The sequence below is a fragment of the Onychomys torridus genome, chromosome 4 (genome assembly GCF_903995425.1).
Source record: "Onychomys torridus chromosome 4, mOncTor1.1, whole genome shotgun sequence".
In the NCBI taxonomy this organism is placed as follows: domain Eukaryota; kingdom Metazoa; phylum Chordata; class Mammalia; order Rodentia; family Cricetidae; genus Onychomys; species Onychomys torridus.
In genome coordinates, this window is record NC_050446.1 from 68,973,521 (window position 1) to 68,988,864 (window position 15,344).

The window sequence follows — 15,344 nt, forward strand, 5'->3', positions numbered from 1 at the left end:
GATGTATGGGGTGCAGGCAGGATTGTCTAAGTCTGTAATTAGTTCCCCTTCAGAAGTCACTGGTTCAGGAGTCAACACAGACACACACATCGCTTCAAAAACTTTTATTTGTACGAACAGTACCTAATGCTTGATTTAGCTTAGAGTTTTTAAAAGACCAGAGATTGTATATATTTGAGTTTGGAAAACAGTTTCTGCTATTAATCAGAAATAATTATGTCTACTTTTCTGGCTTATCTGTTTGTATAAGCCAAAAATCCAACCAAAGTTTCTTTTCCTGACAGATAGATAAGAACACATTAGAAGGAGCATCCTGAATTCTAGTGTTGATTCTTGCTGGTGAAGTACATTTGTAGCTTAGTCTGCTGTCCCCTCCAAATCCTGAAGGAAAACTCTTAATAATACTTAATTCTTGTGGAAAGTGACAGCCAGCCCCGTTGCTGGCTGTAGACAAACAGGATGGGCCTCTTTCTTTCTGCATGGGAGCCAAGGTGTTTCTATTAACACTGATCTGGTAAGGGGAGGCTGTGCCTAGGGCTGAGAAGAGGCTGCTATAAGCAGCCTGAGGCGAGGCACCGGGTCACAGGGGATAAGGGCAGAGTTCCAGCAACCACCTGAGCAGCAGTAGTGTGAAAAGCCCTAACAGAGCACCCCACGAGCCTGGGGATGGGTTAAGGTGCTGCCTTCCTCATGTATGCCCAGACTAACACATTACTCTGAACTGGGGGATTTCAGATTTGACTGGGGATGCACAGAAAAGGGGAGGGCAAAGGACTCAGCTCTTCCTCCCATCACTGTCTCTCAGGCCAACACAAATTGCAAATTGGTAAGCAGCACCTTAATGCCTCTTGTGACAGTTACAGCTGAAGTAGCAGGGTCAAGCTTATAGGTGTTGGCATCTCCCTTCTTATATCGATCCCTGAAGACGTAGATGCTTCCATTACAGCTAGCAATCTTCCAGAGGGATGGGGCAGAGCTCCAGGCCTCAGGAAGACAGAGCCGGGTGAAACTGTCCAAAAGGGGATTATAGCACACCAGTGAGTCCCCCTCAGCCACGATGAACACCAGATCTTTATGCACAGCTGCATGCATGCGGCCTGCAAAGGGCAATACATAGGGCTTCACGTGGCACTTGTCAGTCTCTGTGTCAAAGCACTGGATAAGTCGGGAAGGTTTGGTAAAGAAGTCTAGATCATTCTCCTCGCCCCCTAGTAAGTAGATGATTCCATTGAGGTTGGCACCAGCAGCCCCAGATACAGCCACCTCTAACTGAGTTGTCTCTGTCCACACATTATCACCTACCCGATAGTAGATGACTGCGTTGGAAAGGGTATCCTGCAGTGTCTTGCCACCTAGTGAATAGATGGCATCTTTCCCAGGCACAGATACCAGGGTATGCTGGAGGCGGTCCCGGGGCAAAGGAGCACACCACTCCCAGTCAACAGTGGCATTGTTGCATTTCCACATGCGCCGTGGGATGGACCCTCCCACTACATACAAGTCTCCACCATGCTTGCAGGCTGCAGTGATTTGGTGGCACAAGCTGTTTTGGCCACTTACACTGATGGAGTCATCTTCTGCACAGTGTAAAGACACAGCCAATGAGTGGGTGCGAGATGACTCTTTCCCAATAAGGTAAATGTGCACATTCTCCCCAATTTCCTGTTGGCAAAATTGAAATTCTGGTATCAGCTCATGTGAAGACTCCTAAGACAGGTATCCTTAATGGTCCAGGCCTCACACTTACATCTTGCTCCAACCTCCTCCCCTCCAGTTAGTAGGAATCACTCTGACTTTTTTCTAATTATTTTCTTCTAGGCACTTTATGCAGGGGCAGAGAATCTGTTTTGGTCATCCCTGCAATTCAATTTAATTTACATATTTATTCAAACAAGATCTTGCTATGTAGCACAAACTATTCATACGTAGATTCTCCTGTTCAGTCTTCAAGGGGGAATCACAGGTATGTATCTACTCTTACTGCTTTTTTATTTTTCAGTGTTGGAAAAACATGATATAAGGCAAGTATCCTAGAAACTGAATTATACCCCAGGTCATCCCCTGTCTTTTTTTTTTTTTTTTTCTCTTTTTAGATTTTTTGAGATTTTTTGAGACAGGGTTTCTCTGTGTAGCTTTGGCTGTCCTGGATCTCGCTCTGTAGACCAGGCTGCATCCCCTGCTTTTTAGTTGTTGCTGTTTATTTTGTTTTTTGATTTTGTTTTCCAACACAGGGTTTCTTTGCTTAACTTCGGCTGTCTTAAAACTAGCTCTGTAGACCAGGCTGGTTTTGAACTCAGAGGTCTGCCTGCCTTTGCCTCCCAAGTTCTTGTATTAAAGGTGTGTACCACCCCACCCCCCGATCTGAGACAGTCCTATATAGGCTATGCTGGCCTTGAACCAACTATGAAGCTGAAGCTTATCCTCCTGCCTTCGTGTCCACTTCCCACGTGTTAAGCCATCCATCTAGCTAGAACTGTTAACTCAGTGAAGAAAACAGTTCCTGAAGATAACATCAAGCCAGGTGGTGGCAGCGCACGCCTTTAATCCCAGCACTTGGGAGGCAGAGGCAGGAGGATGTCTCTGCGTTCGTGGCCAGTCTGGTCTACAAATCGAATACCAGAACCAAGAAGGCTGTTAACACTGAGAAACCCTGTCTGGAAAAACAAAACAACAACAGAATTAGAGAAGACAGCCAGCAAAAGCTCTATGATCCTCAAAGCTCTTAGACTGACGGCTTCTGGGGTCAGGAGACACATGTGACTCCCCAGTTCTTATTAACTTCAAGTTGGTGACTAATCCGTAGCCATCAAAAGGGACTAGGTCTGAGATCTGGAAAATGGCTTGGGTGGGTAAGGGCACTTGCTATATAAGCATAACACCCGAGTTTGGTCCTTATGGCCCACACAGTGAACTGGCCAGAGAGAACTGACCCCTGCATGTTGTCCTCGACACATGACCCCCACACATATACCAAGAGACACACATTCCCTGCCAAAAGGAAGAAAGATAAAGATAAAAGGCCCCCAAGGGCTGGAGTGCACAGAGATTATGGCACCCCAATCCCTAAGAAATGCGCCTCACCTTCAAGCTAGTCCTGAGTGACTCTGCAAAAGTCTCTCTTTCTTCTTTATTAAAATTGATCCAGGCTTCTATTGCCTCTGTTGGGTTCTGAGAACATGGAACACCATCTGTGAGAGCCAAAGGAAAAGCATGGTCAATGACAATATCACTGAGTTTGGTTGTTTTTATAATTTATGTGCATTGGTGTTTTGCCTGCATGTATGTCTATGTGAGGGTGTCAGAAACCCTGGAACTGGAGTTTGAGACAGTTGTGAGCTGCCATGTGGGTGCTGGAAATTGAACTTGGGTCCTCTGGAAGAGCAGCCAGTGCTATTAACCACTGAGCCATCTGTCCAGCTCATGTTTTCTTGTTGTTGGTTTTGTTTTTTCTAGACAGGGTCTCAAAAAAAAAAACAAAAATAAAAATATTAAAAAATATTTTACATGTATGGATATTTTGCCTGCACATGTCTGTGTACCACATGCATGCCTGGTGCCCATGACCACCAGAAGATGGCATCAGATACCCAGGAACTGGAGTTACTGATGGTTGTAAGGCACCGTGTGGATTCTGGGAATTGAACCATGGTCCTCTGTAAGAATAACAAGTGCTCTTAACCGCTGAGCCATCTATCCAGCCTCATCAATGACAACCTTAATGGGCTCTCAAGAGGAACCACAGCTGGGAGGAGTAGTATTGAATGCCTTTGATCCTGGCAGTTGGGAGGCAGATGCAGACAGATCCCTGTGAGTTCAAGGCCAGCCTGGTCTCCATGTACAGTTAAAGGACAGGTATGGCTATGTAAAGAGACCCTGTCTCCAAAAAAAAAAAAAAAAAAGACAAGCCGCTTTACTAGACCACCGTCATATGGATTTGCTAATGCATGTATCTAATTACATACCTGCGAAGTTACCTTGAAATTGCCCCACCACTAACATTTTGCAGTGCTGGCATCAAAGCTAGGATCTCAAGTACACCAAGGAAGTGCTCTATGTCCGAGTTACACCACTAACCCTGCCTTGCTTTTTAATATATATTTATTTATTAAATTTTTTTTTCATTTTACATACCAACCCCAGTTCCCCCTCCCTCCCCTTCTCCCACCTCCTCACCTCCTTCCCACTCTACCCCCATCCACTCCTAAGAGTGGGTAAGGCCTCCAGTGGTAGTTAACAGAGTCTGGCATACCAAGTTGAAGGAGAGCCTAGCCCCTCTCCATTTTATCAAAGCTGAGCAGGTGTCCCACCACAGGGAATAGGCTCCATAAAGCCAGTTCATGCACCTGGGATAATCCTGGTCCTGCTGCCAGGGACCCCACAGACAGATCAAGCCACACAACTGTCACCAACATTCAGCGGGGCCTAGTTCAGTCCCATGCAGGTTCCCGGGCTGTCAGTCCAGAGTCAGTGAGCTCCAACTAGCACCAGTCAGCTGTCTCTGGATTTCCCCATCATGATCTTGACCCCCCTCTTCGCTTCTGTTTTTTTGTTTTTTGTTTTTGTTTTTTTTTTTTTTTGGAGCTGAGGATTGAACCCAGGGCCTTGTGCTTGCTAGGCAAGTGCTCTACCACTGAGCTAAATCCCCAACGCCCAATATGCTGGATACACAGACAAGGAGCTTCCCTTAAGCATTCAGGAGGGTGGAATCTTGCAGGGAATTAGCATAGGGAGGATATCATGGTCAAGGTCAGCAAGCAATGCAACAGTTAACCAAAACGGGAGCCAGGACCCTACAGCCTCCTTCCCCCCTTCACTTAAAAAATGAGCTTCTGACTTAGGTTGCATGGGACGTCAGCAGGTCACCTTACCCATCATGGAGACACCTGTCCAGGCCACACAGCCTGCCTGCCTTGCTTTTTAAAAGAAAAGTTGATGGCATAATATGCTCTCATATGCCACAGAAGTCACCTACCAGGCTATAGAGTGTTCGTCTAGAATATAGTTCCACCTCACTTGCAGGGGAAGAATTGTTACCTAAAGTTAGTACCCAAATGATTCCCATTTTACATAGCTTGATTCATCATCTCGTATCAATTTGTTTTAGTAAATAGTCCTATAGGCCTTTGTGGTACAGGGCAGATGAAAACATCAGGCACTTCTCACTTCCTTTTGTGGGAAAGTGATATCTTTTTACTCTCTAGCTACTGCTGTAAGGCCCTCTGTCTGACAGAAGCTTACTAACTCTCAATCTAAATCTCCACCAGAAATGATAATGTAAACTAACAACAGTTAGGTACATAAACTTGAGAGTTCTCCTGAACTAGACTATCCACTGAAAATCATTCTTGATCAGTTGGGTATAAGCCCCTCCATGAACTTACCTGAGATGATATCAGTGAGGAGATGGTGGGGCAAGTGGAGAAACTCCTCTGTGCTCTGCAGCTGGGCTAGGTGGGTCTTGGCACAGTGCTTGGCAGCAGTGTAGAGCTCAGGATCACTGTGCCTGTCTGCAAGCCACATCACCTGAAGGCAGTTTCCCACTTGTACTGTGCGTGCCAAAAACCGAGAACATTCCTCAAAGAGAGATGTCAGCTGATACATGTCTGACACCTCGTAAATTTCCTGCAGCTCATCAGCTCGAAGTTTCACAGTCCCATGGTATATATAATCAACCAGGAGCTGGAAAACAGACTCACTGACATCCTGCAGCACAATCACCCGGTTGTGAGCCTCTTTGAGGTTAGAAGTGAACATGGATCGGAAGAAGCAGCTCTGAGCTGACAGGACCAGCCGGTGGAGCTGAAACTCTCGGCCTTCCACTGAAATGGTGACATCAGCAAAGAGCTCCTCCTCTAAACACAGTTTCATAATGCCCTGAGCCACTCGGCCTGAGTGAGACCGGTCTTTGAAAGTATAGTTCACAAAGTAGTTTTCATCCATGGATGCTCCAGGCTCCTCTGGTGACTCCATGGTAGCCAACTTCTCTCTCTGCCAGCTATCTGCAAAGCAATACCACCCTAAGTATTTGAGTAATTCACAGACATTGTCCATGAATCCAACTGTCCAACTCAAGATAAGGAGAAGGGGGAAACAGGAGCGAAGTGGGTCTGGACTGGCCTTATTCCTGGCACTGCCGGCATGGCCCATGACATTCCTTCACCCAGAGTTTTTCTGCAGTGAGGTCTTTGCTCCCGTGAAATCAATTAAAGTTCTATCTCTACTGTTTTTCCTTGAGGGAAAATCAGATATTCCTGATGTTGAGTAACAAAAGACTTAGGACTTAGGCCAGCTGGAAAGAAAGAGGAAGTCTATGATCTTAGAAGCTTTATTAACCACATAATTTGGATATGTAACTAGTGAGACTCAGGGGAAGCATAATTAAGCCAAAAAAAAAAAGAAGGAAGTAAATAAAGCAAGACGTCCAGTTATTGTGTTAGATTCTCTCCTTGCCCGGACATAGAGTGCAGACCCTTCTATATGAGGCCTGGGCCCGGACATCCATTACATCCATCTTTACTCTTTTCCGAGCGGCTCTTCCCTACTTACCCACTGGCCCCAATGAGTTCCTAAAGAAGCTGGAGAGAGCCCAGCCGTCGGCCGGGGGCACAAGGAAGTCCATAACCCTGTGCAATCGGACCGCGCCACCTAGAGTCGCCTAGGAAACGGTCTCCAAGGAAACCGTCCGTCGTCTCCCCCACCCTCATCAAAAGCTTAGCTCGGGAGCAGGGGAGCGGTGTGGAACTTAGAACCCAGAACGCCCACCCTTTCCCTTTCTCTCACCTGTCCGATTCTTTGCTTCTTCTTCTCCTCTTCGGCCTCCGCTATACCGAGCAAGGGCTACGTACACCTCACGGTTTCCCCACCTGAGGGCCTTTCTTACCTGCGTTACCTCCTTTCATGCCAGTGCCCAGATCCGGAACCTCTGCTTCCCGCCCCGCGTCTGCCCGGAAGAAGATTCATTGCACACTTCCACTTCCGGTCCGTGCCCTTGGGGCTCCGCGGCCTGTGTGTTGTCCTTCGGCTGTTTGGTCGGCATCCTAGGAACATGACGGCTGCCGCAGCCAGGGTCTGGTGGCGTGGGCTCGTAGGGGCAGCTTCTGTAGCCAGGGGTGAGCAAGGGACAGACGAGACCACGGGCAGAGGCGCGCCCAACACGGAGACCTCTCGGGTCTCACCTGCGCCTTTGTGCCTTTTCCTCTCTGTGCAGGGACTGAGCGACCCTCAGTGCTGTTGCAGCGGGTGAGGAGGGAAAGCGCGGCGGCTGACACGCGCCGTGAGTATGTGCGGACAGCGCTCTTCTCCCCAGCGTTAGCAGGGGTTTTTCATTGTTCTGTCAGATGTTTGTCCTTGCCCTGGAATACCCTTCCCTCCTGGCAAATCTCTGCTTGTCCTTGGAGATTGCTATGGACTCCATCTTGCTGTTAGAATCGAGTACTTCCTGTGCCCTAGATATTTGTTCCCTTCTGATCTTGACCGCCCTTTGCCCGTTTTCATGATTATTTTATCCTCCGATTAAATTGTCAGCTCTTTGAGGGCAAGTAACAAAACCTTTGAGACCCGAAGTCCAGAAATAATAGTAGGTCACATCAATCTAGTACTTAATAGGCAAATTAAGGCATTAAGCCTTATAGTGAATCATTTCCTTTGGACTTCATAACAGCCTAATGAGATGCATAATATTTTACTGTCCGTACTATAGATAGTTAAAATTTTCAGTCACAGATCTAGTGAACGTTGTCGGTCCGAACAGGTCTTCGGAAAATACTTAATCATTAATTCTTTGCCTGTGATGTCTGGGTGCTCAAGTAATTTGGTGATCATGTGATTTTATGTTCAGTCAACAGAATCATGCTGGGAAACTAAAAGCCTGGCTTTCTTCCATTTCTGGACATCAATTTTCTTATAGATACACAAAGGAACTGGGAGTAGAGTGTGGGCAATGAGATAATTTTTCAGGGCTCTTCAGCCCTGAAATTCTTTAAGAACTTGGTATAAGCAAGTGTCAAGGAGAGAAAGAGAAAGGGAAGACTGGTTCCCATTCTTAAAGAGCTCTGAGTCTGATGGAAGGGGTGACGCTGTTGCTTTTTGTCATGAGTACAAGAAATATGCAGAACAGCTGTGGAATAGTGTAGAAAGGAAGCCAAGGCCCCAACTACAGTAACAAGAGTCTCTGTGTACTGTGAAAGAGAAGTAGTGTCTCCCTAAGTTTTGATCACTTCTTAATTCCTGGAAGGTACTTTGCACCTGTGCCTTTAAGATTCTTCAGGGAGGGCATGGAGAGGTGGCTCAGTATTTAAGGGCACCAGCTGTTCATCCAGAGGAGCCAGATTCAGTTACCAGCACCCACATATCAGTTCATAACCATTTATAACTCCAGTCTCAGGGGACCTGGCATTCTTCTGTCCTCTGTGAGCACCAGGCATTCATATGTGCTTAGACATATATGCAAGCAAAACACCAAAATAAGAGTAAATACTTTAAATTTTAAAAAAAGGGTCTTCAGGCAGTCCTACTGAGAGATAATCTTTTTTTAAGCCTAAGAGACTTGAGGCAGGACTGGTTGCTACCTTTTCCCTTTATACTTTCTTCTCTCCAGCCACTGTTAGACCGCGGAATGATGTGGCCCACAAGCAGCTCTCAGCATTTGGAGAGTATGTGGCTGAAATCCTACCCAAGTATGTCCAACAAGTTCAGGTAATACTCATTGTCCTTGGGTCTGGGTCAAGAATCATTACCTCATTTATTTCGTCACCTAAACCAGTGGTTCTCAACCTGTAGGTCATGACCCCAGGAGTCTGCCCAAGACTCTCAGAACACAAATACTTACATTGTGATTCCTAACAGCAAATATTACAGTGATGAAGTAGTATTGAAAATAATTTTATAGTTGGGGGTCACCACAACATTAGGAGCTGTATTAAAGGTTCATAGCATTAAGGTTGAAAACCTTCCAGGACAGCCAAGGCTATACAACAAAACCATGTCTCAACAAACAGAAGCAAAAGGTTGAAAACCATTGCCTTGGAACAAAGTGACTCCTGCTGAAGTCAGCTCCTTCCTCAGTCGCTATTTCTTCTCTCCACACCACCTTTCTGTGTCTGCAGGTGACCTGCTTCAATGAGTTAGAAATCTGTATCCATCCTGATGGAGTCATCCCAACACTGACTTTTCTCAGGGACCACACCAATGCACAATTCAAATCCTTGGCTGACATGACAGCAGTAGATGTCCCAACTCGGCAGAACCGCTTTGAGGTCAGTTATATGTGAGATTTGGGGCCCGGATTCATTGCTCCCTTGGTAGGATACTTGGGAAGCATGCATCATGGCCCAGCACTGCCTAAAACTAGGTGTATTGGTAGACCTCTACTCCTAGTGCTTGGGGAGTGAGGGCAGGGGGAATCACAAGTTCAAGGTCATCTACAGCTGCATATGGAGTTCAAGGAAAACTAGGGTAAGATAAGGTAAGATGCTAACTAAAAGAGAGAGAGGTTTGGGAACTAAAGGGAAGAAAGACACAGATGATTTCCTAAGTGACAACTACGGAAACCAGAGCCTCCTTAGTTTCAGCTTCAATCTGGGTCACACAGAACATTGCAGAATTTTTGTTGGCGTCCTTCTTGTCTTTTTCTTTTTTTTCTGTTGTTTTGAGACAGGGTCTCATTATGTTGGTCTGGAACTTTTCAAAGCTTAGATGATCTTCATATATCACCTTACTAAATAGTCACTATGCTTTACTCTGCTTGACTTTTAAAAAAATTTTCTACTGTGTGATAGCCCATTCACCCAGCATTTGGGAGGTAGAGACAGGCAGATCCCTGTGAGTTTGAAGTCAGCCTGGTGTACATAACAAATTTCTGGACAGCCAGATTCTGTCTTAAAAAAATACACATATAAATAATACATATAAAGTTATATACACATGTTATACACACGCACGTTATTTATGTGTCTGTGTGTGTCTGTGTGTGTGTGTGTACACTGGGCATTGAACCTTGGGCCTTACACTTGCTAGTCAAGTACACTACTACTGAGCTATATCCACAGTTGGGGATTTAGTGTTACATGGTTCAGGAGGATCTTTTGTGGCTGGCTTGGACTTTTTGGTTAACTAGTAAGATTAAAAGATCATATAATATTAAAATAGGATAATTTATCTTGGTGACTTTAGAATGCTTATATCATTGCAGTTATAATTCCTCAAAGCAAAGAACCCAGGAAGGAACTGTTAAAAGCAATTGAAAATAAGTTTGGGGAGCTGGCAGTATTGCTCAGTGGTAGAGCACAAGCCTAACATGCACGAAGTCTTGGGTTAAGTCCCATCACCAACAAAAACAAAAAAAAAAAAAGACATTATATATTAGAGTATTTAACCTTGACCATGAAAAGAGGACCAAGGTTTGGTTCTGAGCACCCACCTAGTAGCTCACAGCCACCTGCAACTCCAACTCTAGGGCACCTGACGCCCCATTCTGACCTCTGCAGGTGCTGCACACACAGTGCACAAAACTAACCTTGATCATGAAAAACAAGCAACAGCAGCAGCAGCAACTAAGCAAACAAGGACAAAGGAAATTAAAACATCTGCAGTCAACATGAACACTTTGAGACTGTCACATAAAACTTTCTCTTGGCTTTTTGAGACAGGGTTTCTCTGTGTAGCTTTGGTGCCTGTCCTGGATCTCACTCTGTAGTTCAGGCTGGCCTTGAACTCACAGACAGCCTCCTGGCTCTGCCTCCCAAGTGCTGGGATTAAAGGCGTGCACCACCACTGCCCAGCTTAAAACATTTGATATATAGATAGAAAGCCCCAAGTGAATTATAAATTATAGTCTATTTTTAAGGTAATAAATAAGCTTTATTTTAAAAATCATTTGACAGAAATTTTGTTTAAAACATGAGCACTGATACAATAGCCAAATAAAATACCCATTAAAACCAGGTGTAGTGGCTTACATCTTTAAATTCAAGGCCAACCTGGTGTGTGGAGCAAGTTCCAGGAACGCCAAGGTTACATAGTAACCCTATCTCAAAAAAACAAAACAAGCTAAAACCTTAAAGCATTTTAGATGAAAAATAGTAAAATAGAAGAGCTAATAAGTTATACTATCATAACTCTTGGCAAAAAGTTAAGCTGGGGCAAGCAAGATGGCTCAGTAGGTAACAGTGCTTGCTTCGAAAGCCTGACAACTTTATTTCTAGCCCCAGATTCCCCAGTAGAAGAAAACTGATTTCCAGAAGCTGTACACACACACACACACACACACACACACACACACACACACACGACTCAGAAGGACACGTAGCCTGTACCCTGTCTGGGAGGCTTTTTAGAAGATAGAGAACAGTTGTGCTACATCTTAGTAGGGTAGCCCTATGGATGTAAACTGGCTTGAAATTTGCCATGTAGACCTTGACCTCAGCAGTCCTGCTTCAGCCTTCTAAGTACTTAAGTACTTAATTGTGTTGGAACTCAACAGGTGAACAGAAGAGCAGAAAGCAACCTAGTGAGGATTAGGGCAGGTGGGCAGGGAGAGCTGGATGACGTGGACAGTGATGGGGCAGCTAACTTGAGCAGAGCCTCAGGTGTGGCTGAAGCCTTTGTAAGTAGTTGTAGAGACTACAGGATCACGGGTGGAATTAGTTGTAGAGACTACAGGATCACGGGTGGAATTAGTTGTAGAGACTACAGGATCACGGGTGGAATTAGTTGTAGAGACTACAGGATCACAGGTGGAATTAGTTGTAGACTACAGGATCACGGGTGGAATTAGTTGTAGAGACTACAGGATCACGGGTGGAATTAGTTGTAGAGACTACAGGATCATGGGTGGAATTAGTTGTAGACTACAGGATCACGGGTGGAATTAGTTGTAGACTACAGGATCACGGGTGGAATTAGTTGTAGAGAATACAGGGTCACGGGTGGAATTAGTTGGAGAGAATACAGGATCATGAGTGGAATCATGACTCACTGTATCCTTAATAACTGATGTTCTCTCAATGATGACATATGACTTTAATCCCAGCACTGGGAAGCAGAGGCAGGTGGAGTTCGAGGAAAGGCTGGTTTATAGAGTGAGTTCCAGTACAGCCAGGGCTACACAGAGAAACCCTGTTTTGAACAACAAAAAAACCCAAAACTGATATTCTCATTTAGACCTCATCCTGTAGATGCCTTGTTCCTCCAGTTTCTTCTCTCCTTAGATTGTCTACAACCTGCTGTCTCTGCGCTTCAACTCTCGGATCCGTGTGAAGACCTATACAGATGAGCTGACACCCATTGAGTCCATAGTCTCTGTGCACCAGGCGGCCAACTGGTATGAGAGGGAGGTGAGTTGCTGGATATAGTGGGCCGCTCTGGGCCCCGCTCTGGGCCGGAGAACAGCACTGTTTGTGACTATGGGGGTGCAGTGCCGCTCATTTGCTGTTGACCCGATGGACAGGGTGCCTGAGAGCGGTTCTTTTCCAGGTCTGGGACATGTTCGGAGTTTTCTTTGTTAACCACCCTGATCTAAGAAGGATCCTGACAGACTATGGCTTCGAGGGACACCCTTTCCGGAAAGACTTTCCCCTCTCTGGCTATGTTGAGGTAGAAACCTTAACCCTGGGGTAGCAGTCATGGAGCCTGAGATCATAAGCATGAGGGGAGTAGGGTCTGTAGATTCTGGTGGTTTAAGAGCCTGTGCTGCAGGCCCAGTTGTAGTTTATGATGTGGGGCAGGTTATTTGATTTGGCCATGAGATAGCTTTCTCATCTGTATAAAGCTTGATATTTTGTATGTTATTAGTTAAAGCTAGCAATTATTGTAATGATTTCTTTTGGGAGGCCCTTCTTTTGTTTTTTTGTTTTTAAAGATTTATTTATTCATTATATATACAGTGATCTGTCTGCATATATGTCTACAGGCCAGAAGAAGGCATCAGCTCTCATTACAGATGGTTGTGAGCCACCATATAGGTGCTGGGAATTGAACTCAGGACCTCTGGAAGAACAGCCAGTGCTCTTAACCTCTGAGCCATCCCTCTAGCCCGGAAGGCACTTTTTGAGACAGGGTTTTTCTGTGTAACCACCCTGGCTGTTCTGGAGAGCAGGCTGGCCTCAAACTCACAGCACTGGGCTTAAAGATTTACACCATTAATGCCTGGCTTGTATTTTATTTTTCTATTTTAATTTTTTAAGATTTTTTATTTACTTATTATGCATACAGTGTTCTGTCTGTATATATGCCTGCAGGCCAGAAGAGGGCACCAGATCTCATTACAGATGGTTGTGAACCACCATGTGGTTGCTGGGAATTGAACTCAGGACCTCTGGAAGAACAGCCAGTGCTCTTAACCACTGAGCCATCTCTCCAGCCCCTTGTATTTTATTTTTTAAGATTTTTATTCTTATGCTGGGTGGTGTTGGCACACACCTTTAATCTCAGCACTTGGCAGGCAGAGGCAGGCAGATCTATGAGTTCTAGGCCATCTCTTCAGTTCCAGAGGAGCCTTTAATCCCAGCACTCAGAGGTAGAAGCAAGCAGACCCTGAGATGAAGACCAGCATCATCTACAGAGTGAGTTCCAGGACTTCCAGGACAGCCAGGGCTACACAGAGAAACCCCAACCCCCCAAACCATAAACAACAACAACAGAAAAAGCTAGGTGTATGTGTAACCAAGGAGTTCCCTGGAGCTTATTAGTCAGCCAGCCTAGTCTAGTCAGTGAGCTCTAAGCTTAGTGGGAGGCCCCTTCTTAAAAATAAGGGAAGGGCCAAGGAGATGGCTCAGTTAGTCATGCACTGAGAAGACCTGAGTTTTGATCCCCAGAACCCAGGTAAAGTGGTAAATAGTAACTCACGTATGTAATCCCTGTGCTCCTGCAGCAAGATGGGCAGTGGAGACAGGAGAATCCCAGGAAGTTCATGGGCTGGCCAGCCTGCACATAGCAGTAAACAACAGCACTTATATAGTGCACACACGCGCGCACACACACACACACACACACACACACACACACACACACTATATAAACATGAATCATACACATTAAATAAATAACGTGGAAAATGACCAAGGAAGATACTTGATGCTGACCTCTGATCTCCATATATGCACATGCTCACATGAATGTGTATATACATTGTGCACACACAAAAAGAATAGATGGCCACTGAGGAGGGGTCGTAAGTTTAGTGGCCTGGCAAGTTGTTTATTAGCACACACATGAATTTGTAGTGAGGTAACTTAGAAATGCTAAGATGCATGACATTCTAGCCCTGCTTTTTCTTTTCTTTCTTTTTTTTTTCTTTTTAATGTTTTTGGACAGGTTCTCTCAACTGTGTAGTCCTGGCTAGCCTAGAACTCACTCTGTAGACAGACTCACAGAGATCTGTCTGCTTCTGCCTCCCACATGCTGGGTTTAAAGGCTTTTATCACTACCACCCAGCCTCAGTTTTTGTTGTTGTTGTTGAGGCAGGGTCTCTGTGTAGCCCTGCCTGTCCTGGAGCTTTGTAGACCAGGCTGGCCTCGAACTCAACAGACGTTCTTCTGCCTTACCTCCTGAGCGCTGAGACTAAAGGGGAGCACCACCACACCCAGCCTAAATGTACTTTTTCAACCACTGACTATTCCTAATCTGAGGTCAGTACTTGGTATTACCTTTTAAGGTGTGGGGTTGGGTGAGTATTAAGTCTGCTAACAGCTAGATAGTTCAGAGCTCAAGGTGTAACATGGCCAGGGAATCAACAATGCTGGCAGCAGGTAAAAAGGAAAGGCCATTTTGAAATCCCACACATTAGTTTATTTCAATGTGTGACCACATGGGTAGTAGGCATGGATGTGACAGAGCCTGTAAATACGAGTACTGAACAGAAGTCAAGGGGAGAGGAAGGGGACTGGAGGAGTCACCCATGGTCATGTGAATGGGCTCCTCAGTTATTAGTTCTAACTTTGGCTCCTGCAGCTACGCTATGACGATGAGGTGAAGCGGGTAGTAGCTGAACCAGTGGAGTTTGCACAAGAATTCCGCAAGTTTGACCTCAACAGTCCCTGGGAGGCTTTCCCTGCCTATCGTCAGCCTCCTGAGAGTCTGAAGCTTGAAGCTGGAGACAAGAAGCCTGAAGCCAAGTAGCTTCAAAAGCATGTGGATCCTAGAGGAAGATTGACTTACCTATAGCCATCTATGTAAATAAACTCCTGGGGACGTTCACCCCTTCCTCTGTGTTTTTTGTTTATTTAGTTGGCTGCTTTTTTGAGCAGGGTTTCTCTGTGTAGCCCTGGCTGTTCTGGAACTCAGATCTGCCTGCCTCTGCCTCCTGAGTGCTAGGATTAAAGGTGTGCACCACCACCTGGCTGCCTGTG

At 45.5% G+C, this 15,344-nt stretch overlaps 2 protein-coding genes across 3 annotated transcripts; one reads left to right on the top strand and one right to left on the bottom strand.

Annotated features, from left to right (window-relative positions):
* Window positions 1-89: 89 nt before the first annotated feature.
* On the bottom strand, window positions 90-8,371 carry Kbtbd4 (kelch repeat and BTB domain containing 4). Of its 2 annotated transcripts, none has more exons than XM_036186603.1 (4): window positions 6,881-8,371; window positions 5,382-5,999; window positions 3,082-3,188; window positions 90-1,662 (listed from the first exon to the last, which is right to left on the bottom strand). In XM_036186603.1, the coding sequence occupies exons 1-4, from the start codon at window positions 6,897-6,899 to the stop codon at window positions 802-804; spliced, it is 1,605 nt and encodes a 534-aa protein (XP_036042496.1). In that variant the 5' UTR covers window positions 6,900-8,371; the 3' UTR covers window positions 90-801. The 2 variants fall into 2 exon arrangements, with proteins under 2 accessions (XP_036042496.1, XP_036042497.1); XM_036186604.1 differs by having other exon boundaries at window positions 6,781-8,370.
* Window positions 6,960-15,198, top strand: Ndufs3 (NADH:ubiquinone oxidoreductase core subunit S3). Its single transcript, XM_036186623.1, has 7 exons — window positions 6,960-7,109; window positions 7,208-7,273; window positions 8,597-8,694; window positions 9,105-9,254; window positions 12,207-12,332; window positions 12,472-12,591; window positions 14,947-15,198. Exons 1-7 carry the CDS (start codon window positions 7,046-7,048, stop codon window positions 15,112-15,114), a joined length of 792 nt encoding a protein of 263 aa, XP_036042516.1. The 5' UTR covers window positions 6,960-7,045; the 3' UTR covers window positions 15,115-15,198.
* Window positions 15,199-15,344: the final 146 nt, after the last annotated feature.